The following is a 27,998-nucleotide window of genomic DNA, read 5'->3' on the forward strand; positions in this document are numbered from 1 at the left end:
TAGCTGACTAGTCTCTAATCCTAGGGGATGACAGCTAGTTAATAAAGTGGAGTAAGTAATGTGTATGCATGTGGTAGGGTGGAGTGATGTCAGAGTATTGTAGGCTTAAGGCCTTTGGTTTCCATTCCTATTCCACGCTCCTATTCTGTCACCAACTCGCAGTATGACTTCAGGCAAATCAATTTTCTGTACCTTGTTTTCCTCAACTATCAGATGGAGATGATATATACCTCACAAAGTGGTGCTGAAGATTAAATGAGATCATGATGGGGTGTGCATGAAAATGTATGCTATTCAAAAGAAAGGCTTTATCATAATTTTATTGATTATTTTTCTTTCTTGACATCCCCACCTTACCTCCTTCACTGTGATAAACATCTTTATTGTGGAAAATCCTTCAGTCCTTCTCTAAGACTACCTACTTTTTTTGTTTTTAAACCAATGAGCTCAGGTTGAAAGGGAGCAAAGGTGGGAATATGTGTGGGTATGTATATATGGATTGTGTATGTGGTGGATATGAGTTTCTGGTGCATACTTTGTGTGTGATGTGTGTTTGAGAGGTGTGTATTTTTTGTTGTATGTATCTGTGTGGAGGATGCTTGTTGTGTTTGCATGGTGTAAGTTTGTGTGGTGTATATTTGTCTCCTAAACAGCAGATGTATGATGTATGTTTGTGTGTGATATGTTTCCATGGCATGTGTTTATGTGTAGGTTTGTGTACTGTACATTTGCATGGTACATGCTTATGTGGCATGTGTTTATGTTGCATATGTTGGGCAGAGTTGCGGACTTTCCTCATTTCCTTTTTATTCTCCATCTCTTCCTCCCAGTTCTACCTACCCCCCCCACACACACCTCAGAAATAAATTTGCCAAGGGGCAAACAAGAATGGTCAGATCCTGGGCTAAGATCCAGGATCCCTAAGGGCCAATGAAGTCACCATTTTTCCTAGCTTTTCATATCCCCCTGTCTCGGGTGACTCCTCTTATGTTGCAAAATGCCATCATTTTTGATTGAAACACCTCACAGTAGCTGCCCATGCTACAGGAGAGTATGTGTGATTGGGAGAGGGTGGGGTTGCTGTCTAGTCCCAGGAATTGACCTTGATTCTTTGTTTGGTCCAGGGGAGGCTATGTTGTTTCCTCATCTAATCTGGATGGGGGAGGATTTGGAGGCTCACCCCAATGATCCAGTTACAGATCTGGCCTCAGTGTTCCCCAGCTGGAGCACTGGAAAGATCCCTTCACTGCCTGCAGAGGAGTGGGCAGATAAAGGAATGCAAACCAAATTTCCAGCTAATACACCTTCCCAAATGTCCAAGTCCGGGTGAGGCTGGGGGTAACGTTAGAATTTGAGACTCCTTCACTAGTATGCTGGGGCAGAATAGTAATATACAGTGTGGAGGGGTACATCCTCTTTTCCTGATCTTACCCTTGTCCCAATTCCCCTGTCCCAGGCTGGGGGCGGAGTGGGGGGTGGTTCCTTTGAGAGAGGACCACCTCCCCTCAGAGGGGAGGCGGGACACAAGAGGGCGGTGAAGGTATGAGCATCCGCCCCTCCCCCTATTGCTACGTGGTTTGCTAAGGAGAAGCGGCACAGTGCCGTTTCTGGTGTTTCCGTAGAGCTGGAGATGGGGAAGGGGCTCGAGAACTTAAGTTTAGCCAGTTTGTAAAAACCCGCTCCTCATCAATAGGACTTCTGTTCCAGCCAAACAGGCAGTAGGGAGCAGTAAGCTCCTTCCCCCAAATTTCGGGAGGGTGAGGCTTTAAAGAAGCAAAGTCACGGTAAGACCTCCTAGCACCGCGCAGGCGAGGGTTGCAGCGTCTTGTGCCCGTACCCCAACCTCCAGCTATGCTTGGGAGCTGGGCACGATAGGAGGAAGCTCTAATTGCCGAGATTCGCTTTTTTACACTTCGCGGCCAAGAGCCTCTCCCCCAATTCCTGAGTTGATGATTCCGGTGGCGGCGGCTCCCTTGAAAGAAACCTTACCTTGGATAAGTGCCCTTTTCTACCCGGCGTGACTGAAGACAGAGTTGGGGAGAAGACTGAGAAGACTCGGGCATGGAAGGAGGTAAGGAAAGGGTGTGGAGGCGGCAGCTCCAGAGCTGGCTGCAGGCTTTCCAAGACCAGGGGGTGGGGTCAATCTAATAGTTTGTGTGTACTTTGATGAAAAACAAGCAAACAAGCAAACCAGAAAAACAGTTTTCGAGCTTGGAAACATCTAGGGAAGGGGAAGGGGGCCAAAGCAGCCGACGCTGGGCAGACGCTGGTAGGATACAGGTAATGGGATAGTGGGCTTTCCGGGGGCCTTTGGGACATTCTAAATTTTCAGGAGTGCCACCATCGATATGGACCATGAGTGGACAAAAACAGGAAGGAACTCACCTTGGAGTGCTTTAGCCCACGCACGATCAGGAAGCCAGGCACCTTTAGCCCCAGTTTGTCAGTTGGGGAAAAAAAGGGAGGTGAAGACTCGCTATCCTCTTCCTCTCTGGGCACCGCCCTTCAACGGTGACGGCCGGGCACCGGGCGGGCGGGCTGGCCCGCAGAGCTTGGCAGAAGACTTGGGCTTCTGCCTCTGCGAGGAGGTGCTGTTGTGTGGATCTGCAACTCAGGGGGACACAGATGGCTCATGCGGGAGGGAGGGCGAGCCGATTTTCCAGACGCCATCTGGAGTTCCTTTCACCCCTATCAAAGGCGCAGGCATTTGCGGGCCAAATCAGAGTATTTGAATGGGGGAGGGGGAGTGTTTGTCGCCAGCAGGGCGCATTCTTCACTTTTTAACCTCTTTCATCTAAATGTAACCCATTCAGTTTAACAATCAGCAGGCAATTAACATGTATCCCCCGCGGATCCCTTTTATCCTGGATCTCCAACTCCCTCTTCCCAGGCATCTGGCTTCCAGATTTGTTTTTCTAAGACAGCAGCCCCTCGGGCGCCCTGCCTGCTCTTTGGAGCCTCTGGGTGGCCGGAGCTTGGAGAGGAGAGATTGGGAGTGCCACGTGGAGGGAAAGAGGCAGTTTGTGAAAGAGGCTTTTTTGAAAAGCTGCAAACGACCAACTTTCCAATGATGCAAAACAGCTGATGTGGAATCAGAAGAGCATGGGTCAACTTTTGCAAAAACAATGAGGTCAGTACTTAATCTTTGTAAGAAAGTTGGGGTGGGGGGGCAACCTAACAAAACATGAGGAAGGAAGAGAGGAAAGAAAAAACCAGGAAAGCAGGCGATTTCCTACTTTAAAAGGCACAGCAAAGAGTTTTATTTCTTGAAACTCCTGAGGTTTGGTTATTTTATTACTTTTTTTCCTTTTTTAGTCCCCCCCCCCCCGGTGCGTGTGAGTGTGTGAGTGTATGTGTCCTTCTGGAGAAAATAATCTCCCAATGTGTCTTTTATTTTCTAGAAAGATTTCCTTATTTTCCCTACACCCCAATTCTTCTCAAAAGGAAACAAACACTCCAAAAACTCCTATGCGCACTAACTCACTAATTTCCGCCGGGGCAGTGTGGGGCACCGTCAGTCTTTGTTGGCACATCTAATTTTCCCCAATAATAGGAGAGCATTGTGGATATCTTCCATAAATCCCCTTCCATAAACTTCCCCTGCACAGTGTGAGAACCTGATTTTCCACTTGTACCCCACATCTCTCACCAGAGTGTGTGTTAACACCTCACCTCTGCCACAGTAACCAGATTTCCCCCTCCCCCGTCCCCGTTGAAGGACAACTGATTTATTTCCCATACACCCTGTATTTCCTTTGGAGAGTGCAGGGTCCTGCACCCCAGATTGTTCTGGGTTTGTGATAGTTCCCACGTTATCTCCTGCGTACCTCAAAATTATTTCTATTTGGAGTGAGAATACCATAACTTTACCTAACTTCAACGTTTTTTCTGGACCATTTGGAAATATTTTAAAATCTCCATTGGGACTTACCTGGTCTTCCAGTTGTTAAGACTCCGCCCTTCCAATGCAGGGGGCGGAGGTTCCATCCCTGATTGGGGAACTAAGATCCCACATGCCCCGCGGCGCAGCCAAAACAAATTAAATAAATAAAATAAACATGTAAAAAAAACTCTATTGAACATGAAATTTTGCGGCATCACCATGTATTTACCTCAGTGTAAGTTAGAGCATGCAAATCTTTTCAGCACCCGGTGTCCCCGTCTACTCTCCCTCCCGCCGCACCCCGCAAAGGAGCAACATTGCGCTGTCTGCCAGACACATTAAATTTACCACAGACAGGGCCGGGGGAATGCTGTGTCTTCCACGGGCATCAAAATTTTCTCGACAGCCAGAGGACATCCCGTATCTCTCCTACACCAAAATTTACCCGCAGGCATATTTCCCCCTTTCCCCTTTCTACCACGTTCCTTAACCCCCAATCTCTCTTTTTTTTTTTTTTTTTTGCGGTACGCGGACTTCTCACTGTTGTGGCCTCTCCCGTTGCGGAGCACAGGCTCCGGACACGCAGGCCCAGCGGCCATGGCTCATGGGCCCAGCCGCTCCGCGGCATGTGGGATCCTCCCGGACCGGGGCACGAACCCATGTCCCCTGCATCGGCAGGCGGACTCTCAACCACTGCGCCACCAGGGAAGCCCCCCCACAATCTCCTCTTTAAAAGAGCCCAGAGAGTCTGCTCCACACCCAAAGGGTGGCCAAGAGATCTGGAGACATTGTCAATTGTCTCTCCATTTTGCTAGATCCCAATATCACCTCCTCTGCCAGACCTGACAGCCATTGTCAGATGCTCACAGGCACACAGCTCCTCTGGTAGTCAGCGAGTTCCCCAACAGACAATGCAAAATCCTTGCTCTGTCAACAGAAGTGCATCAGCTGACCCTCAGCAGCTTAACACATCTGCAGAATGAAATGTTATGATATATTACGAGTGTCAGGGGGCAAAAAAAATTCCAGTTCCATACCTGAGAATGCAGAGTTTTGGATAAGCACAGCGAACAGCACAATAACCTAGAAGCAAGTGCCTTCATGCAGTCTTCCCTGAGTTCCCGAAGTTCATCTCAATCTAGCCAGTGTGCCACCAGTAAGACCTTTCCCTCCTCTCTCACCCGCTCACCTTTACCCCCCACCCCCCCGCCGCCCTCCCTAATCTAAGGGCGATCTGTTCTGGCTCTGGGACTAGACTATCTGTAGCACTTGGAATTCTTCCAAAGTCACCTTCTCTCCCCAGAGTCACAGTCCCTGGAGAGTTAGCCCAGGCCAGGCAATCGGGGCCAGGCAAGGTAGCAGCAGCTTTTGACCAAAGGTCAAAGCCTCCTGATAGCCAATTTATAGGATTCCACAGTGAGGGAGGGACAGGGTGGCACTGTAGCTGAATTGGTGTAGAGGGCAGCGAGAGTTCTGGGCTGTGGGTTCTGTATCCCCTCGTCCTTGAGCTGTCACTTAGGTTTCCAATCCATTTTTTCCCAAAGTATAGCTTCTAAGCATGTCAAAGTTTCTGTGTCCCTGCAACCAACCCCAGCCTATTGAAAGAGATATAAAGTGGTTGTCTTGGTCGCCCAGGAGGGCACTCTAACCACCTAATCTCATGATGATTGAGACCTAAAGGAAAATTCAGCTGGTGACCATGATAAGAAAAAAAGGGAATGAGAAGGATGTGTGTATGTATAGACTTGTTTTTTCATGGTGAAGACGTTCCTTTGAATAAACTCCCTCCTTCCCTCCCTGCCTCCCTCCCTCCTTCCTTTTCTTTATCTTTGAGTCCTACAACACCAGTTTGAATTCGTTTTTAGATGGTCAGGTATTTTCTTTTTCAGGTGGGAAAACAGAGGCAAGTCACTTGTTTGAGATAGAAATATTAGTGTCAGAGCCAGGTCTTCATTCCAATCTTCTGACTCCAGGTATTTCCATGGTGCCTCAACATAACTTCTCAGACATGAGACTGTGCAGTTAGGTGTGCTCATTTTGTTTTTGTGCTGTTATGCTAATCACACAGAGCTGTGAATTTGGAGACTCGGATGCAATGTGTTCAAGACAATTTTGTAAGTTGTGTTTTGGTCAAGAAATAAATAATATATAGGTTACTGAAGAGATAATATGGCAAGTTGACATCTCTGATGATCTCTTTTTGGTCATTGTCCAATAGCTTTGGTCTTGTTGTTGCCTTATCAATCACCCTGTCAGTTTTTTCCTCCACAAATGTCTCTTCCTTTGTATTTATGATAGCACCTTCTCAAACTCTTCAGACTGTTATTTTAAGTGCCTCCTAACTCACCTCTCTGACGACCCCTCCCTGTGTCCCCAGATGTCCATGACTCTGGTTTACCCAGGGCATATTAATCTAAATGAAAGTTTTATCATGTTATGATCACTAATAAGAAGCTGAAATGATTGCCTAGATCACAAACTCCTCTATCTATTGAGAATCTGCTGAAATTTGCCCCCACACCTCCCCAACCAGTTTCCTCATCCTCTTGCCAAATTATACCTATTTTCAATTTCCAGCTCTAATTCCACTTCCCATTAAAGTGTTCTTTGACTTCTTTTTTAACAACTTGTTGAGCTATAGTTCATAGATCATACAATTTATTTATTTAAACTGTACAATTCAGTGGTTGTATACTATTCACAGAATTGTGCACCCATCACTGGTTGCACAATTTTAAAACATTTTTATCACTATGAAAAGAAATTTTGTATATCAAACTTTCAGTAGTAAGACCAAGTTCTGGAGATCTAATGTACAGCATGGTGATTATAGTTAATAATGCCGTATTATATGTCTGAACATTGCTAACAGTAAATTTTAAATGTTCTCACCACACACACACACACACACACACACACAAATGGTAAGTATGTGACATGATGGAGGTATTAGCTAATGCTATGGTGATAATCATTTTGTAACATGTAGGTATATCAAATCAATATGTTGTGCACTTTAAACTTACACAGTGTTATATGTTAATTATATCTCAATAAATCTGGAAAAAAAAACTGTACTCATTTGCAGTTTTTCCCATTTCTCCCCCAAGTACTCTGTTCCCCCATACCCCTTTCCCCAGCCCTAGGAAGCCACTAATGCACCTCTGTATCTATGGATTTTTCTATTCTGGTAATTTTTTATAAATGGAAACATACATATATAGTTTTTGTGACTGGCTTCTTTCATGTAGTATAATATTTTCAGGTAGATCCATATTGCACTGTGTATATGCTTCATTCCTTTCTATTCCAAATATTGCATATATGTATACAGATAAACCACATATTGTTCATCCATTTATCAGTTTATGGAAATCTGGATTGTTTCCACATTTTGGCTATCATGGGTGATGCTGCTATAAACATTCATGTATATTTTTTGTATGGAATATGTTTTAATTTATTTTAGGTAATTCAACTGAGAGTTGAATTAGTGGGTACAATTGTAATTCTATGTTAAACTTTTGCGAGGAACTGCCAAAGTGTTTTCCAAAGTTGTTATACCATTTCACCCTTCTTCACATGCTCGTTAACAACTGTTATTCATGTATAGCCATCCTAGTGGGTGTGAAGTGATATCTAGTTGTGGTTTTGATCTGCATTTCCCTACTAAATAATGGTGTTGAGCATCTGTTCATGTCCTTATTTGGCTGTTTGTATATCTCCTTTGGAGAAGTGTCTATTCAATGATATTGCCCATTTTAATTGATTAGTTTGAATTTTTTATTATTCAGTAGTTACAAATGTTATTTATATATGCTGAGTACCAGTTCCTCATTGGATATGAGATTAAAGAATATTTTATCACATTCTTTGGAATGGCTTTTCACTTTTTTTCTTTTAATTTAACTATAGTTGATTTATAATATTGTGCTAGTTTCAGGTGTACAGCTTCAGATTCTTTTTCATTATAGGTTATTACAAGATATTGAATATATTTCCCTGTGCTATACAGTAAATTATTGTTTATCTATTTTATATATAGTGGTGTGTATCTGTTAATCCCATATTCCTAATTTATCTCTCCCCCTTCCCTTTCCCCTTTGGGAAGCATAAGTTTGTTTTCTGTATCTGTGAGTCTGTTTCTGTTTTGTAATTAAGTTGAGTTGTATTTTCTTTAGATTCCACAAATAAGTGGTATCATATAATGTGTCTTTCTCTGCCTGACTTACTTTACTTAGTATGATAATCTCTAGGTCCATCCATGTTGCTACAAATGACATTTTTTCTTTCATTTCTATGGCTCAGTAATATTCCATTGTATATATACCACATCTTCTTTGCCCATTCATCTGTTGATGGAAATTTAGGTTGCTTCCATGTCTTGGCTATTATGAATAGTGATGCTATGAACATTGGTGTGCATGTATCATTTTGAATTAGAGTTTTCCCTTTTTTTTGGATATATGCCCAGGAGTGGGATCATATGGTAACTCTAGTTTTAGTTTTTTAAGGAACCTCCATACTGTTCTTCATAGTGGCTGCACCAATGTACAGTCTCACCAACAATGTAGGAGGGTTCCCTTTTTCTCCACACCTTTTCCAGCATTTATTATTTGTAGACATTTGGTGATGGACATTCTTACTGGTGTGAGGTGATACCTCATTGTAGTTTTTATTTGCATTTCTCTAATAATTAGTGATGTTGAGCATCTTTTCATGTACCTGTTGGCCATCTGTATATCTTCTTAGGAAAAATGTCTGTTTAGGTTTTCTGCCCATTTTTTTGATTTTTTTTTCATATTGAGTTGTATGAACTGTCTGTATGTTTTTGAAATTAAGCCCTTGTTGGTCGCATTGTTTGCAAATATTTTCTCCCATTCTTTAGGTTGTCTTTTCATTTTGTTTATGGTTTCCTTTGCAGTGCAAAAGCTTTTAAGTTTGATTAGGTCCCATTTGTTTATTTTCACATTTATTTCTTTTGTCTTGGCCGACTGAATCTAAGAAAATATTACTAAGATTTGTATCAGAGAATGTTTTACCTATGTTCTCTTCTAGGAATTTTATGGTATCTGGTATTATATTTAGGTCTTTAATGAATTTTGAGTTTATTTTTGTGTATGGTGTGAACAAGTGTTCTAACTTCATTGATTTACATGTGGCTGTCCAGCTTTCCCAACACTACTTGATGAAGAGACTGTCTTCTCTCCATTGTATATTCTTGCCTCCTTTGTGGAAGATTAATTGACCATAGGTGCATAGGTTTATTTCTGGGCTCTATTCTGTTCCATTGCTCCAAATGTCTGTTTCTGTGCCAACACCATGCTGTTTTGATTACCATAGCTTTGTAGTATTGTCTGAAATCTGGGAGGGTTATGCTTCCAGCTTTGTTCTTTTTCCTCAGAATTGCTTTAGCAATTCTGGGTTTTTTGTGATTCCATATAAATTTTAGGAGTATTTTTTCTAGCTCTGTGAAAAATATCATGGATAATTTGATAGAGATCACATTAAATCTGTAGATTGCTTTGGGTGGTAGTGCCATTTTTTTACAGTATTAATTATTCCAATCTAAGAGTATGGGACAACTTTCCATTTCTTTGTATCATCATGAATTTCCTTTATCAATGTTTTATAGTTCTCAGTGTATAGGTCTTTCACCTCCTTGGTTAGATTTATTATTAGTTTTTTTTTTTCTGATTTTAAAGGGGATTTTTTTTTTTACTTTCTCTTTCTGATATTTCATTGTTAGTGTAAAGGAATGCAACAGATTTCTGTATATTGATCTTGTATCCTATCCTGCTAGCTTTTTTAGTTCTAATATTTTTTGTGGAGTCTTTAGGATTTTTCTATAATCATCTGCATACAATGACAATTTTACCTCTTCCCTTCCAATTTGGATATCTTTTATTTCTTTTTCTTGTCTGATTGCTGTGGCTAGGACTTCTGATATTATGTTGAATAGAAGTGGCAAGAGTGGGCATCCTTATCATGTTCCAGAATTTATCGGGAAGGTGTTTAGCTTTTCACCATAGTGTATGATGTTGGTTGCAGGTTCGTCATAAAAGGCTTTTATTATGTTGAGATATGTTCCTTTTATACCCTCTTTGGTGAGAGCTTTTATCATGAATGAATGTTAAATTTTATTAAATGCTTTTTCTGCATCTATTGAGGGATATGCGGTTTTTGTCTTTTCCTTTGTTGATATGGTGTATCACATTGATTGATTTGCATATGTTGAACCATCTTTGTGACCCTGGAATGAATCCAACTCGATCATGGTGTATGATCTTTTTATGTGTTGTATTCTGTATGCTAATAATTTGTTGAAGAGTTTTACATTTATATTCATCAAAGATATTGGCCTGCACTTTTCTTTTTTTTGTATAGTAAGTCCCCTACATACGAACCTTCAAGTTGAGAACTTTGGAAGATGTGAATGTGCATTTGCACATCCAGTCACATAAGTTAGTTCATGTGTCTGGCATACATTGTCACGTGGGTGCATTCTCTACAAGTGGTTGTGCTTTTGTGTATTTTACAGTACAGTACTGTATAGAGTACAGTAGCACAGTATTGTTATTTGAAGCCCAGGATGTCCAGAAGGAAGCATAAAAGCAGAGGTGATGTAGCTGGTACTGCTAAGAAGTGCCAACTCTTGTGCTGTACTACTGTACTTTTCAAGGTACTGTACTGTAACATTAAAATGTTTACTTTTTGTGTTTGTTTTTTATGTATTATTTGTGTGAAAAATGTTATGAACCTAATACAGTACAGTACTATATAGCCAATTGTGTTAGTTGGGTATTTAGGCTAAATTTGTTGGACTTACGAACAAATTGGACTTACGAATGCACTCTCATAATGGAACTCATTCGCATGTAGGGGACTTACTGTAGTGTCCTTTTTTGTTTTTGGTATAAGGGTGATGGTGGCTTCATAGAATGACTTTGGGAGTGTTCCCTCCTCCTCAATCTTTTGGAATAGTTTATGAAAAATAGGTATGAGTTTTTCTTTGTATGTTTGGTATAATTCCCCAGTGAAGCCATCTGGTCCTGGACTTTGGTTTGCAGGGAGTTTTTTTTTTTTTTTTTTTTGATTACAGATTCTATTTCACTACTAGTGATTGGTCTGTTCCAATTATCTGTTTCTTCTTGATTTAGTTTTGGCAGGGTGTATGTTTCTAGAAACTTGTCCATATATTCAAGGTTGTCCATTTGGTTCGCATACAACTTTTCATAGTATTTCTTATGATTTTTTTGTATTTTTGCAGTATTGGTTGTTATTTCCCCTCTTTCATTTCTTATTTTCTTTATTGGGGTCCTCTCTCTTTTCTTGCTGAGCCTGGCCAGAGGTTTGTTGATTTTGTTTATCCTGTCAAAAAACAACTCTTGGTTTTATTGATTTTTTTTTCTATATATTTTTTGAAATCTCTATTTCCTCTCTGATCTTTATTATTTCCTTCTTTCTCCTGACTTTAAGCTTTGTTTGTTCTTTTCTAATTATTTTAGGTGGTAGTTTAGGTTGCTTATTTGAGATTTTTCTTGCTTTTGGAGGAAGGAATGTATAACGATGAACTTCCCTCTCAGGATTGCTTTGGCTGCATCCCATAGATTTTGTATGGTTATGTTTTCGTTATCATTTGTCTCAAGGTATTTTTTGATTTCCTCTTTGATTTAATTATTCACCCATTGGTTTTTTAGTAGCATGGTTTTTAGTCTCCATATAGTTGTTTTCTTCTCATTTTTCTTTCCGTGATTGATTTCTAGTTTCATGCTGTTGTGGTCAGAGAAGATGCTTAAAATAATTTCTATCCTCCTCAATTTACTGAGGCATTTTTTATGTCTTAGTATGTGGTCTACTGTAGAGAATGTTCCCTGTGTATTTGAAAAGAATGTATATTCTGGATTTTTTTGTTGTTGTTGTTGTTTGTTTGTTTTGTTTTTGGATGTAGTGTCCTATAGATGTCAGTTAAGTCTTAACTTTTTTATTATGTCATTTAGTGTCTCTGTTGCTTTATTGATTTTCTGTCTGGAAGATCTGTCCATCGATGTCAGTGAGGTGTTAAAATTCTCCTACTATTATTCTATTCCTATCAATTTCTCCTTTTATATCTATTAGTATTTGTTTTGTGTATTTAGGTGCTCCTATTTGGGGTGCATATATGTTAACGAGTGTAATATCCTCTTGTAATGATTCCTTTATCACTATATAGTGTCTTTCTTTGTACTTCTTAATGGCCTTTGTTTTAAAGTCTATTTTGTTTGGTATGAGTATTGCTACCCTGGCTTTCTTGTTATTTCCATTTGCATGAAATATCTTTTTCCATCCCCTAACTTTCAATCTATGTGTGTCTTTTGCCCTAAAGTGAATCTCTTGTAGACAGCATATTGTAGGTTCTTCTTTTATTATACAACCTGTCACTCACTCTGTCTTTTGATCAAAGCATTTAATCCATTGACATTTAAAGTAATTATTGTTAAGCATGTATTTATTGCCATTTTAAACCTTGTTTTCAAGTTGATTTGTATTTCTTTGTTGTTCCTTTCTTTTTGTTTTTCCTTTTGTGGTTTGGTGGTTTTCTTTTGTGTTATGCTTGAGTTCCTTTCTTTCTGGTTTTTGTGAGTCTTTTGTATGTTTTTTGATTTGTAGTTATCCTGGTTTTCAAGTATGTTAACCCATAACTATATCTACTTGCTTTAGACTGATAGTCATATAAGCACAAACACATTCTAAAAGATCTACATTTTCTTCTTCCCCTCCCCCACATTTTGATGATTTTGATATCCTATTTTACATCTTTATCTCTATGTTTATCCTTTTGCTGTTCTTTGTAGTTATAATTGTTTTCACAATTTTTTAATCTATGTGCTGCCTTATTTAAATGATTTTCAATTCTTTTATATATCTGCCTTTCCTATTGTGATTTTCCCTTTCCTATAGATTCTTGCTTCTATAGAATCAAGAAGACGTTAGAGAAGGCCTTAGAGAAGACCTTTCACTATTTCTTTTAGTATAGATTTAGTATTGCTGTATTCTTTTAGTTTTTGCTAGTCTAAGAAATTATTTACTTCTTCTATTTTTAAATGATAATCCTGTTGGGTTAGAGTATCCTAGGTTATAGGTTTTTACCTTTCAGGATGTTGAATATATCTCGCCACTCCCTTTTTTCTTGCAAAGTTTCTGTAGAGAAAACAGCTTATAGCCTTATTGGGTTCCTTTGTAGCTGACTTTTGTTTTTCCTTTTTTTCCCTTTCCTTTTGTTTTTCTTTTGCTGCCTTTAGAATTCTCAGTTTATTTTTAACTCTTACCATTTTAATCATGATATGTCTTGGTGTGGGTCTGTTTGTGTTCATCTTGTTTGGAACCCTCTGTGCTGCCTGTACCTGGGTATATATTTCCTTCTTTTGCTTTGGGAAGTCTTCTGCCATAATTTCTTCAAATACATTTTTGACACCCTTTCTTTCTCTTCTCCTTTTGGAATCCCTATTATGCATAGGTTGGCACACTTTATATTATCCCATAGATCTCATATTTTGCTTTCATTTTTTTCACTTGTCTCTTTGTCTGCTGCTCTGATTGGGTCATTTCTATTATACTATCTTCCAGATCACTTATTTGTTCTGCATTATTTAGTCTGCTACTTATTTCCTTTAGCTCAGTTTTTATCTTGGCAGTTCAGTTGTCTAATTTTGATTGACTCCTCTTTATGGTTTCTAGTTCCTTGTTGCAGTGATCTGGATTTCTATTAATAGTCTTTCTTAGTTCCTTTAACATTTTTATTCCCTCTTTTTTGAACTCAGGGTCTAGTAGAATGGTGTGGTTTGTTTCATTGTTCCTTTAGGGGTTTTCTTTTGTTCTTTTATTTGGGAGTAGTTCCCCTGCTTTTTTATTTTAATTATATTTCTCTGACTATGAATTCAGGAGAAACAGTTATCTACTGCAGTCTGGAAGGGCTGTTTTTAATGTGGGAGCATCCCTGTGTAGACTGTGTAAGTCCAACATTTTTGTTGCAAGGGCTGTATTTGTTACGGTTGCCTCCTTGGTCTTTCTTCAGAGTGTGTTGGCTATTGTCCCCTTGATAAGGGATGTGTTTGGTGTTGTAGTGACCAGAGCCTCCACTGGATGTTGGGTGCGGGCTTCTCTTTGCTCTGTGGTTGTCACAGCCTTGTCAGGGGCAGAGTCTGCTCCCCAATTGTTGGAGTAGAAGGCTCCAGATCTGGTTCTAAGGTGAGGTGTGAGGTAGGTGGAGCTGGAGTGCTCCCTCTGTGAAAGGAGCCACTGCATGTTCCTCCCCAGGAGATGTCAGCCAGGATGTATGACACTGTGACACCATCCACCACCCATTGTGTGCTCCCAAAAAAATCCACTGCTGCTGGTACTACCCCTGGACCTGCCTCCACTGCAGGAGTGCTGATAATCAGGTCAGTCGTCATCCTGCCTTCAGCATGTGTGCTCTCACAAAGCACAAGCTCCCAAAGCCTGCTGAATCCATGCCCTGGTGTGGGAGTGCTGATAATCACTCAGACTTCAGTGTTAATTTCCATGTGTGTTTGCTCACAAAGCACAAGCTCTCAAATCCCACTGAAGTCATGCTCCACTGTGGGAGGGCCAATAATCGGCTTGGACTTCAGTCCCTGTGCATGTGTTCTCCCAAATTCTTCCATGGCCAGAGCTGTACCCTGCTGTGAGCATGCTGGCAATGAGGCTTCTATGTCAGACCCACACCCCACCATCAGGGCATTGATAATGGGACTTCTATGGCAGACCCACACTCCGTTCTGCATACACTCCCAATTGCAGCCTGGACCACATTCCAGGACATATGGGCTGTTTCCGTGCAGCCAAACCAAGCCTTCTCCCCGAGTCTGTCCACTGAACCCTGAGTTTCAGCACCCAGACACTGTGCACATCTGCAGGTATGTGTCTCAGCCTAGGAAGTGTGGCAACATGGCAGCCATCAGTGCTGGTCCCTCTCTGTCCTGCTTGGCAGCAGGCCAGCAGGGGAACATTCCTCTCAGGAAAGTGTGTTTGAAGTTGTCAAATATATTTTCTGCATCTGTTGAGATAATCACATGATATTTGCCTTTTATTCTACCAGTGTGGTGTATTACATTAATTAATATTCAGATGCTAAACCAACCTTGCATTTCGGGAATGAATCACATTTGGTTGTGGTGTTTAGTCCTTTACATCTGTTTCTGGACTCTGACATAATTTGGTTCAGATTTTTCCATGTGTATTCCAATAGCATATTGTTCTATAGTTTTCTTGTGATGTCATTTTCTGGTTTTAGTATCAGGATAATAATGACTTCAGAGTGATTTGAGAAGTTTTCCCTCTTTACCTAGTTTTTGGAAGAATTTGTGAACAGTTGAAATTAATTATTATATAATTGGTAGAATTCAAAAGTGAAGCTATATGGGCCTCATGTTTTTCTTTGTTGGAAGAAAACATAAATTAAATCTATTATGTAAATTAGTAATGTTATGTTATGTATCTGTTCAGATTTTCTATTCTTCTTGAGTCATTGTTCATAATTTGTGTCTTTTAAAGAATATTCCCATTTCATCTAAGTTACATAGTTTGTTGCATACAGTTGTCCATAGTATTTTCTTATAGTCTTTTTACTTAGGAAATGTCAGTAGTCACGACCCCTCTTTCATTACTGATTTTAGTACTTTGGGTTATTTTCTTAATGATTGTTCTAAGCTTTGCAATATACATCTTAACTTATAAAAATATTCTTAAGATTTATACTAACTTATTTCCAGTGAGATATAGAAATGTTTACTTCTATATAGCTCTATTTCCTCTTTCTCTTTTATGTGTTGTTGTTTTTCATATTACATCTTATATGTTACAGACCTAAGATTACATTGTCATAATTATCAATTTATAGAATTATATGTCTTTTAAGGAAGCTGAGTGAAAAAAGGAAAGCAAGTATATTTTATAGAGTTGGTTATATTAATCTTCTTAATTACCATTTCTGGTTCTCTTTATTTGTTCTCAAGACTTTGATTCACCACCTACTGTCATTTCCTTACTCTTATGGCTTTTTTCTCCCCACCTCCTTCTATTGTAAAATATGTTACATTAGTATATGTTAGGGGACCAAAATAAAGTCACACTCACACACACATACACAATTGGCTTTTAAATTGGATAACAGAAGAAAGGAGAAGAAAGACACAATTATATTTTCTTTTTTACATAATCACTTTTATATGTGTTCTTTGTTTTTTAATGTGTATTTGAATTACTGCCTTGGGTCACTTGCTTTCAACCTAAATAACTTCCTTTACTATCTCTTGTAAAATGGGTCTGCTAGCAATGAATTCTCTCAATTTTTGTTTATATGGGAAAGTCTTTATTTCACCTTTAGTTTTGAAATATTGTTTTTCTGTATGTAAGATTCTTGGTTGGCAAGTTTTAGCACTTTAAATATATTTGCCTTCAGTCTTCTGGCTTCCATTTTTTCTGATGAACTATCAACTGTTAATCTCTTTGGGGGCCCCCTTGTACATAGAGAACAGTTTTTCTCTTGCAGCTTTCAAGATATTCTCTTTTTCTTTGGCTCTCAACATTTTGACTATGATGTGTTTGGGTATGGATCTCTTTAAGTTTATTTTACTTTGAATTTATCAATGGTGTCTCACATTTCTATAAAACTCTTTTCATTTTTCTTCATTTTTTCCCCTCTCTTCTTCAGATTGCATAATCTCTATCAATCTGTCTTCATGTATATTTATTCTTCTGCTAGTTCAAATTTACTGTTGATCCCCTCTAGTGAAAATTTCATTTCCCTGGGGAGGGAAAGATGGACTATATGTCTAATGTACAAACTTTATAAGGGGATACCCAAAGGAATGGCTTCTGTATTACCAGCATATTCTAGCTTCCTGGGGTTCAATGGAAACAAAGATAGTGGTATAATATAGCACACAACTAGTTGCCACAGCCCCTCCCTCTCAGCTCAGTAAAGAGTAAACAGGTGAAAAATCCAGGATACCAGGTTCTCACTGGGGAGTGAAAGAGTTAGAGCATCCAATGATCTAACTTTTCTGTAGGCTGTCCAAGGAACTGACTTTATTTAGTCTTTATTGCCTTGGAACAGTGATGTGACTGTCATTCTGTAGATGCATGAGGACTGCTACAAACAAATAAGATTAGATTAGCACAAAGGTTGAGAGGCCCGAGAATTTCTCTCCAGGCTGATTGGTGAATATTTTTGTCTGTACAAGGCCAGTTAATAAAGACTGGGAGAAATGAGTTTTGTCTAATGCACAGACACCAGAGAGGCACAGAAAATGAAGAGACACAGAAATATGTTCCAAAGAGAGGAACAAGACAAATCTGTAGAAATTGATTCTAATAAAACCAAGATATATATTTTACCTGAGAGAGAATTTAAAATGAGCATCATAGAGATGTTTACTGAGGCCAGGAGAAGAATGCATAGAGAAACTGAGAATTTCAACAAACAGAAAATATTAAAAAGTTCCAAACAAATCATGGGGGATAAAAAATAAAATAACTGAACAGAAAAATAAATAAATAAAAGTAAAACACTAGAGGCATTCAACAACAGACAAGTTAAAGCAGAAGATAGGATCAGTGAACCTGAAGATAGATCATTGGAAATGTTTCAGTAAGAGAAGGATACTGAATAAGAATCTAAAAAATGAATAAAGGACAACTGTCAGTCGAGTGAGTGGGACACATTGGGCATGCTGCATGCTAAGGACTCATTGCTGAACTCGATCCTCCTGGTGAGCATTTCTCTGTTTGGGGCCACAGACAATGAACAGGGGACCAGGGACTAGAGACCAGGGACTGGGGACCAGTGACCTGGTAATATTTTTCTTGAATGTCCCTGGGGAAGGAACAACTGTTGGTAAGGAGACAAATTCCTCCCTCCCCATGCTGGGCTGGTTTCAGGCACTGGAATTCACTTCCAAGGTCCACTGCAGGCCAGCCTCAGTTGGTGCAAGCATGTTGAGAAATTTTCACCATCATCTTTGGTCAACATCACAACCTATGTGTATGCATGAAGAAAGTTTATTTTTTCCTTTTTTTCCACTCACTGCTGCCACAATGAAGGAACATTCATAAACGAGACAAAAAACAATATGGTAATACTTAAAATAATAAAAAAGCAAAGTAAAAAGTGAATAAAGCTTAAGTAACTAATGCAACACTATCAGGTAGAACAATATACACATCATGAGAGCCTCAAAAGAAAAGGGAAAGAAAGGATCAGAAAGTTAATTCAAAGAAACAATAGCTAAACCCTTCACAAATCTGGGGAAGAAAATGAATATCCAGATCCTGAAAGCTCCAAGCTTGCCAATTAAAATAAATGAAAAAAGAAGTCCACACTGAAATAAATTATAAAAAAATTGTTAAAAGACCAGGCAAGAATTTTGAAAGTAACAAAAGAAAAGTGACTTGTGATGTACAAGAGGATCTCTATAAGACTGTCAATGGATATTTTAGCAGAAACATTGCTGGCTAGAAGGTACTGGGATGGCGTATTCAAAGTTCTGAAAGAAAAGCAAAACTGCCAATCCAACAATATTATATCTGACAAAACTATCCTTCTAATATGAAGGAGAGATAAAAGATAAGAAGTTCTGACAAAATCAGAGAAAAGGGGAAGAGTTTTAGAGTAAAGGGGAAGTTTGGCAAGGTAATTAGTATGTGGGAATTGAGGGTAAAGAGGAGGTGTATTCACTGGAGAAAAGAAGGAGGAAGATAGTGCTGGAGGCAGTCTGATAACAAAAATGCTGAAGGAGAGAGATAAGATGGTGCTGGAGGCAGAGCTTGAGAAGCAGAAGTCAAGTAGGAAGAGCCTGAGGCTTTGGTATCCTATCTTTTTTTTTTTAACATCTTTATTGGAGTATAATTGCTTTACAATGGTGTGTTAGTTTCTGATGTATAACACAGTGAATCACTATACATATAGATACATCCCCATATTTCCTCCTCCTTCTGTCTCCCTCCCAGCCTCCCTATCCCACCCGTCTAGGATGTGACAAAGCACCGAGCTGATCTCCCTGTGCTATGCAGCTGCTTTCCACTAGCTATATGTTTTACATTAGGTAGTATATCTAAGTCCATGCCACTCTCTCACTTTGTCCCAGGTTACCGTTCCCCCTCCCCATGTCCTCAGGTCCATTCTCTACATCTGCGTCTTTATTCCTGTCCTGCCCCTAGGTTCTTCAGAACAATTTTTTTGATTCCATATATATGTGTTAGCATAACGTATTTGTTTTTCTCTTTCTGACTTACTTCACTCTGTATGACAGACTCTGTGTCCAACCACCTCACTACAAATAAATCAGTTTTGTTTCTTTTTATGGCTGAGTAATATTCCATTGTATATATGTGCCACATCTTCTTTATCCATTCATCTGTTGATGGACATTTAGGTAGCTTCCATGTCCTGGCTATTGTAAATAGAGCTGCAGTGAACATTGTGGTCCATGATTCTTTTTGAATTATGGTTTTCTCAGGGTATATACCCAGTACTGGGATTGCTGGGTTGTATGGTAGTTTTATTTTTAGTTTTTTTAAGGAACCTCCATTCTGTTATCCATAGTGGCTGTATCAATTTATATTCTCACCAATAGTGCAAGAGGGTTCCCTTTTCTCCACACCCTCTCCAGCATTTATTGTTTGTAGATTTTTAATGATGTCCATTCTGACTGGTGTGAGATGATACCTCACTGTAGATTTGATTTGCATTTCTCTAAGAATTAGTGATACTTTTGCATTTCTCTAAGAATTAGTGATACTTTTGCATTTCTCTAAGAATTAGTGATACTTTTGTGTATGGTGTTAAGGAGTGCTCTAATTTCATTCTTTTACATGTAGCTGTCCACTTTTCCCAGCACCATTTATTGAAGAGGCTGTCTTTTCTCCATTGTGTATTCTTGACTCCTTTATCAAAAATAAGGTGACCATATGTGTGCGATTTTATCTCTGGTCTTTCTAACCTGTTCCATTGATCTATATTTCTGTTTTTGTGCCAGTACCATACTGTCTTGATGACTGTAGCTTTGTAGTATAGTCTGAAGTCAGGGAGCCTGATTCCTCCAGCTCCATTTTTCATTCTCAAGATTGCTTTGGCTATTCGGGGTCTTTGTGTTTCCATACAAATTGTGTAATTTTTTGTTCTAGTTCTGTGAAAAATGCCATTGGTAGTTTGATAGGGATTGCATTGAATCTGTAGATTGCTTTGGCTAATATAGTCATTTTCACAATGTTGATGCTTCCAATCCAAGAATATGGTATAACTCTCCATCTGTTTGTATCCTCTTTAGTTTCTTTTATCAGTGACTTATAGTTTTCTGCATACAGGCCTTTTGCCTCCTTAGGTACGTTTATTCCTAGGTATTTTATTCTTTTTGTTGCAATGGTAAATGGGAGTGTTCCTTAATTTCTCTTTCAGATATTTCATCATTAGTGTAGAGGAAAGCAAGAGATTTCTGTGCATTAATTGTGTATCCTACTACTTTAACAGATTCATTGATTAGCTCTAGTAGTTTTCAGGTAGCATCTTTAGGATTCTCTATGTATATTGTCAAGTCATCTGCAAACAGTGACACCTTTACGTCTTCTTTTCCAACATGGATTTCTTTTCTTTTTCGTCTCCGATTGCTGTCACTAAAACTTCTCAAACTATGTTGAATAATAGTGCTTAGAATGGACATCCTTGTCTTTTTCCTGACCTTAGAGGAAATAGTTTCAATTTTTCACCATTGAGAACATTGTTGGCTAAGGTTTGTCATATATGGCCTTTATTATGTTGAGGTAAGTTCCCTCTATGCCTAATTTGGTGGGATTTTATCATAAATTGGTGTTGAATTTTGTCGAAAGTTTTTTCTGCATCTATTGAGATGGTCATGTGTTTTTTTTCCTGCAGTTTATTAATATGGTGTATCACAATGATTTACATTTATTGAAGGATGCTTTCATGCCTGGGATAAATCCCACTTGATCATGGTGTATGATGCTTATAATGTGTTTTTGGATCCAGGTTGCCAGTGTCTGGTTGAGGATTTTTGTGTCTATGTTCATCAGCACTATGGGCCTACAATTTCCTTTTTTTGTGATATTTTGTCTGGTTTTGGTATCAGGCTGATGATGGACTCATAAAATGAGTTTGGGAGTGCTCCTCTCTCTGCAGTTCTTTGGAAGAGTTTGAGAAGGATAGGTGTTAACTCTTCTTTAAATATTTAATAGAATTCCCCTGTAAAGCCATCTGGTCATGTACTTTTTTTTTTAGGAACATTTTGAATCATATTTTCAACTTCATTACTTGTGATTGGTCAGTTTATGTTTTCTATTTCTTCCTGGCTGAGTCTTGGAAGGTTGTGCTTTCCTAAGAATTTCTCCATTTCTTCCAGGTTGTCCATTTTATTGGCATAGAGTTGCTTGTAGTAACCTCTCACCATCCTTTGTATTTCTGCAGTGTCAGTTGTTACTTCTCCTTTTTCATTTATAATTCTATAGATTTGAGTATTCTCCCTGTTTTTCTTGATGAGTATGAGTAATGGTTTATCAATTTTGTTTATTTTCTCAAATAACCAACTTTTAGTTTTACTGATCTTTAGTATTGTTTCCTTCATTTCCTTTTTATTTATTTCTGATCTGATCTCTATCATTTCTTTCCTTCTGCTAACTTTTTTTTTCTTTTATCTCTAATTGCTTTAGCTGTAAGTTTAGGTTATTTATTTGAGATGCTTCTTGTTTCTTTAGGTAAGATTGCATTGCTATAAACTTCCCTCTTAGAACTGTTTTTGTTGCATTCCATAGGTTTTGGGTCATCGTGTTTTCATTGTCATTTGTTTCTAGGTATTTTTTTGATTTCCTCTTTTATTTCTTCAGGTATATCTTGGTTATTAAGTAGTGTACTGTTGTTTAGCTTCCATGTGTTTGTATTTTGTACAGATTTTTTCCTTTAATTGATATCTAGTCCCATAGTGTTGTGGTCAGAAAAGATACTTGATACGACATCAACTTTCTTAAATGTACCAAGGTTTGATTTGTGGCACAAGATATGGTCTATCCTGGAGAATGTTCCATGAGCACTGGAGAAGAAAGTGTATTCTGTTGTTTTTGGATAGAATGTCCTATAAATATCAATGAAGTTCATCTTTTTAATGTATCATTTAAAGCTTATGTTTCCTTGTTTATTTTCATTTTGGATGATCTGTCCATTGGTGAAAGTGGGGTGTTAAATTCCCCTACTATGATTGTGTTACTGTTGATTACCCCTTTTATGCCTGTTAACATTTGCCTTATGTATGGAGGTGCTCCTATGTTGGGTGCGTAAATATTTACCAATGCTCTATCTTCTTCTTGGATTGATCCCTTGATCATTATGTAGTGTCCTTCTTTGTCTCTCGTTATACTCTTTATTTTAAAGTCTATTTTGTCTGATATGAGAATTGCTACTCCAGCTTTCTTTTGATTTCCATTTGCATGGAATATCTTTTTCCATCAACTCACTTTCCATCTTTATGTGTCCCTAGGTCTCAAGTGCGTCTCTTGTACACAGCTTATATATGGGTCTCATTTTTGTATCCATTCAGCCAGTCTATGTCTTTTGGTGGGATCATTTAATCCATTTACATTTAAGGTTATTATCAATATGTATGTTTGTATTACCATTTTCTTAATTGTTTTGGGTTTGTTATTGTAGGTCTTTTCCTTCTCTTGTGTTTCCTGTCTAGAGAAGTTCCTTTAGCTTTTGCTGTAAATCTGGTTTGGTGATGCTGAATTCTCTTAGCCTTTGCTTGTCTGTAAAAGTTTTAAATTCTCTGTTGAATCTGAATGAGATGCTTGCTGGGTCAAGTAATTTTGGTTGTAGGTTTTACCCTTTCATCACTTTAAATATGTCTTGTCACTCCCTTCTAGCTTGCAGAGTTTCTGCTGAAAGATCAGCTGTTAACATTATCGGGATTCCCTTGTATGTTATTTGTTGTTTTTCCCTTGCTGCTTCTAATATTTTTTCTTTGTATTTAATTTTTGACAGTTTGATTAATATGCGTCTTGGTGTATTTCTCCTTGGATTTATCCTGTATGGAAGTCTCTGCGCTTCCTGGACTTGATTGACTATTTCCTTTCCTATATTAGGGAAGTTTTGAACTATAATCTCTTCAAATACTTTCTCAGTCCCTTTCTTTTTCTCTTCTTCTTCTGGGACCCTTATAATTTGAATGTTGGTGCGTTTAATGTCCCAGAGGGCTTTATGACTGTCCTCAATTCGTTTTATTCTTTTTTCTTTATTCTGCTCTGTAATAGTTATTTCCAATATTTTATCTTCCAGGTCACTTATCCATTCTTCTGCTTCAGTTAGTCTGCTCTTGATTCCTTCTAGAGAATTTTTAATTTCACTTATTGTGTTGATCATAGTTGTCTGTTTGCTCTTTAGTTCTTCTAGGTCCTTGTTAAACATTTCTTGTAGTTTATCCATTCTATTTCCAAGATTTTGGATCATCTTTACTATCATTTCTGTGAATTCTTTCTCAGGTAGACTGCCTATTTCCTCTTCATTTGTTACGTCTGGTGGGTTTCTATGTTGCTCCTTCATCTGCTGTGTGTTTTTCTGTCTTCTCATTCTGCTTAACTCTGTGTTTGGGTCTCCTTTTCACAGGCTGCAGTTTCATAGTTCCTTTTGTTTTTGGTGTAAGCCCCCAGTGGCTAAGGTTGGCTTAGTGGGTTGTGTAGGCTTCCTGGTGGAGGGGACTAGTGCCCATGTTCTGGTGGATAAGGCTGGATCTTGTCTTTCTGGTGGGCAAGTACCATGGCTGGTGGTGTGTTTTGGGGTTTCTGTGACCTTATTATGATTTTAGGCAGCCTCTCTGCTAATGTGTTTGGTTGTGTTCCTGTCTTGCTAGTTGTTTAGCATAGGGTGTCCTGCACTGTAGCTTGCTGGTCATTGAGTGGAGCTGGATATTAGCATTGAGATGGAGATTTCTGGGAGGTTTTCACTGTTTGATATTACGTGTAGCCAGGCAGTCTCTGGTGGACCAAATTCATGAAATTGGCTCTCCCACTTCAGAGGCACAGGCCTGACATGCGGTCAGAGCACCAAGACCAGGTCAGCCACCTGACTCAGAAGGAAAGAGAGATAAAAGAAATAAAAAAGAAAAAAATATATAACAAGAAATAAAGTTATTTAAGTAAAAAAATATTAAAGAAGAAATTAAAGGTAATACAAAAAAAAAAAGAAAGAAAGAAGAGAGCAACCACACCAAAAAACAAATCCACCAATGATAACAAGGAGTAAAAACTATATTAAAAAAAAATGGAGAGACAGAACCCTAGGACAAATGGTACAAGCAAGGCTATACAGACAAAATCACACAAAGTAGCAAACTCACTCACAAAAAGAAAAAAAGGAAAAATGTATATACCTATATATATCTAAAAAAAAGGAAGAGAGCAATGAAATAAATAAAAAATCTACCAGTGATAATTAACTCTAAATACTAAAGTATGATAAAAATAAAACCCGAAACTGGTCAGTCACATACAGCAAACCCCACGTCTACAGTTGCTTCCAATGTCTACCCCATCAATTTTGGGATGATTTGTTGGCTATTCAGGTAGTACACCAATGCAGGGTACATCAACTTGATTATGGAGATTTAATCTACTGCTCCTGAGGCTCCTGGGAGAAATTCCCCTTTCTCTTCTTTGTTCACACAGCTCCTGGGATTCAGCTTTGGATTTGGCCCCACTTCTGCATGTAGGTCACCTAAGGGCATCTGTTCCTACCTAGGCAGAACAGGGTTAAAGAGTAGCTGATTAGGGAGCTCTGGCTTACTTAGACCAAGTAGAGGGAGGGGTATGGAATGTGGGGTGAGTTTGTGGCTGATTAGGCCGGTGTGACATTGCAACAGACTGAGGCGTGCCATCTGTTCTCCCAAGGATGTTGTCCCTGGATCACGGGACCCTGTCATTGGCGGACTGCACAGTCTCCTGTGAGGAAATGTGTGGATTGTGACCTGTGCTTTCACATAGACTTCTTCGTGGCTGCGGAAGCAGCCTCAGAATTTCATGCCTGTCTCTGATGTCTGGCTGATAGCCGCAGCCTGCACCCATCTCTGGAGCTTGTTTAGGCAGTGCTCTGTATCCCCTCACCTCGCACGCCCCGAAACAGTGGTCTCTTGCCTCTTTGGCAGGTCCATACTTTTTCCTGGACTCCTTCCTTGCTAGCTGTGGTGCACTAGCTGCCTTCAGGCTGTGTTCATGCGGCCAACGCCAGTCCCCTCCCTGGGATCTGACCTCCAAAGCGCAAGCCTCCACTCTTATCCCCCACCCGCCCCAGTGGGTGAGCAGACAAGCCTCTCAGGCTGGTGAATCCTGGTAGGTACTGATCCTCAGTGTGGGAATCTGTCTGCTTTGCCCTCTGCACCCCTGTTGCTGCACTCTCCTCCATGACTCCAAAGCTTCCCCCTCCCCCCTGCCACCACCCCCCATCTCTGCCAGTGAGGCTGCTTCCTAGTGTGTGGAAACTCTTCTTCCTTCACAGCTCCGTCCTCTAGTGGCCAGTCCTGTCCATATTCTTTTGTCTCTGTTTTTTCTTTTGTCCTACCCAGTTACATGTGGAGTTTCTTGCCTTTTGGGAAGTCTGAGGTCTTCTGCCAGCATTCAGTAGGTTTTCTTTAGGAGTTGTTCCACATGTAGATGTATTTCTTTTTTTTTCTTTCTTTCTTTTTTTTTGCGGTACACGGGCCTCTCTGTTCCAGTTGGGCTCTGCTATCATTGCAGGGCATGAAAGCTCCTCTCTCTGGTGTCCCAGTTTTATTTAATTGATGTTTCTTTTTGTTAATTTTATAAAATCAATACAATAGAATTGAATGTTCGTAAATAGACCCTCACATTTATGTCAGTTGATTTATACCAGAGTACTGTGAAAGAATAGTCTTTTTGAGCAACATGGATGAGCAAAAAGCTACCTTTGTCTCCCCCCTTCAATCTACAACCTATAAAACAGCCATAGTACAAAAAAGTAGCCTGTGCCTAGCACACAAGGACACTGGAGAATTCCCCATATCTATACATCTAAAGGTGGTTTGACTGGAACATGTAGAAAGTGCAGAACCTGAGGACCAGTGGAAGTAGTGTTGACAATCTGAGATTTCTGGCCAAGACTGCTGAGTTCACAGCCCCAGAGATCCCAGTAGTAGCAGGCAAGCAGTGCACAGGACTCCAGCATCCTGGCTATAGCAGTGCCTAAGGCCACAGGTAAGTGGGCAACAGTGGCAGTAGGACCTGAGACACCATCTCTCTAGCTGCTGAGGTGCCATAACTCTGGCTCCTGTTCCCCCTTGCACAGCAGCAGAACCCATGAACGTTACAACACTGGGCAAGGTAGGGGTGCCTGCACCACCAGGGCTCCCACTCTTCCCCAGCCCCTCCCCTTGCAGCAGCAGAGTTTGAAACTCAGGGATCCCAGATGTGGCAGAAGAGCCCAACATTCCAGTGCACAAGGCATCACTGCCGGCAACACTGGCAGACAAAGGCACCAATGATTTGAAGGCACAAGAAGCAATAACAAGGGCATAGAGCCACAACTATGAGAGAGACTGTGGGGGGTGAAAATTGAAGACTCTCCAGTGTAACCAGAGGCAGATCAGGTAAGAAAATCTGAAAACTTATGCTATAGCTCTATCTAGGAAAACAAAAGAAAGACCTTTAATTTCTAACTTGTTGATACTTCAGATGCAATGACAGAGTAACAACTTAATAAGTAGCATGAAGAACCTCAGTAACACTGTACCACAAAAGGAAAATGATAATTCTCCAGAAACCAAACTTAAATTCACAGATGATTGTGATCTGTCTGATAAAGAATTTAAAATAGCTGTCATAAAGGAACACATTGAAATACAAGAAAACCCAGAAAGGTAATTCAATGAACTCAGGAATAAAATTAACAGAAGGAATACTATCAAAGAGATTTGAACTCTAAAAAATATCCAAACAGAAATTCTGGAGCTGAAGAAAACAATAAATGAGATGAAGAATGCATTAGGAAACATTGGAAATAGAGCATATCACATGGAGGAGAGAATTAGTGAGCTTGAGATAGAAATCTATAAATGATACAAGTAGAAGATGATAGAGAAATAAGGTATAAAATAATAAGGAAATACTATGAGACCTATCTGACTCTTTTAGGAAGATCAATGTTAGGGGAATTGGTATTCCAGAAGGAGAAGAGAGGGAGAAGGGAGCTGAAAGTTTATTTAAAGAAATAATAGCTTAGACCTTCCCAAACCTGGAGAAGGAACTGGATATAGAAGTCCACGAAGCTAAGAGAACACTTAGATTTGCATTACAAGAAATGTTGAATGGAGCTCTTCTACCAGAATATATACTACAAAATGTAAAATAGATAGCTAGTGGGAAGCAGCCACATAGCACAGGGAGATCAGCTCGGTGCTTTGTGACCACCTAGAGGGATGGGATAGGGAGGGTGGGAGGGAGAGGCAAGAGGTAGGAGATATGGGGATGTGTGTATATGTATAGCTGATTCACTTTGTTATAAAGGAGAAACTGACACACCATTGTAGAGCAATTATACTCCAATAAAGATGTTAAAAAAGGAGAAATTACACAAAAGTTTGAGTAACATGATATATAGACAGAATAAGAAAATTGCAGCTATTAATCAGAATAGATTTTAAAACACTTTATTAGGACTTCCCTGGTGGCACAGTGGTTAAGAATCTGCCTGCCAATGCAGGGGACACAGGTTCGATCCCTGGACTGGGAAGATCCCACATGCCATGGAGCAACTAAGCCCATGTGCCACAACTACTTAGCCTGCACTCCAGAGCCCATGAGCCACAACTACTGAGGCTGTGTGCCACAACTACTGAAGCCTGTGTGCTTAGAGCCTGTGCTCTGCAACAAGAGAAGCTACCACAATAATAAGCCTGCACTCTACAACGAAGAGTAGCCCCAACTCACTGCAACTAGAGAAAGCCTGCATGCAGCAACAAAGACCCAACACAACCAAAACTAAATAAATTATTTAATTTTTAAAAATAATAAAATAACTATTATAGCATGAATGTTAAATGGGATA

At 39.3% G+C, this 27,998-nt stretch overlaps 1 protein-coding gene across 1 annotated transcript in view; it reads left to right on the forward strand.

Annotated features, from left to right (window-relative positions):
• Positions 1-1,590: 1,590 nt before the first annotated feature.
• The window catches only part of LOC137216965 (dedicator of cytokinesis protein 11-like), a 64,920-nt gene continuing 38,512 nt past the window's right edge, over positions 1,591-27,998 (forward strand). The window contains exon 1 of the mRNA XM_067723089.1: positions 1,591-2,071. Within this exon, the coding sequence (XP_067579190.1) occupies positions 2,062-2,071 (10 nt within the window). The 5' untranslated portion in view covers positions 1,591-2,061. The remainder of the gene's footprint in view (positions 2,072-27,998) is intronic.

The sequence above is a fragment of the Pseudorca crassidens genome, chromosome X (assembly GCF_039906515.1).
Source record: "Pseudorca crassidens isolate mPseCra1 chromosome X, mPseCra1.hap1, whole genome shotgun sequence".
Lineage (NCBI taxonomy): Eukaryota > Metazoa > Chordata > Mammalia > Artiodactyla > Delphinidae > Pseudorca > Pseudorca crassidens.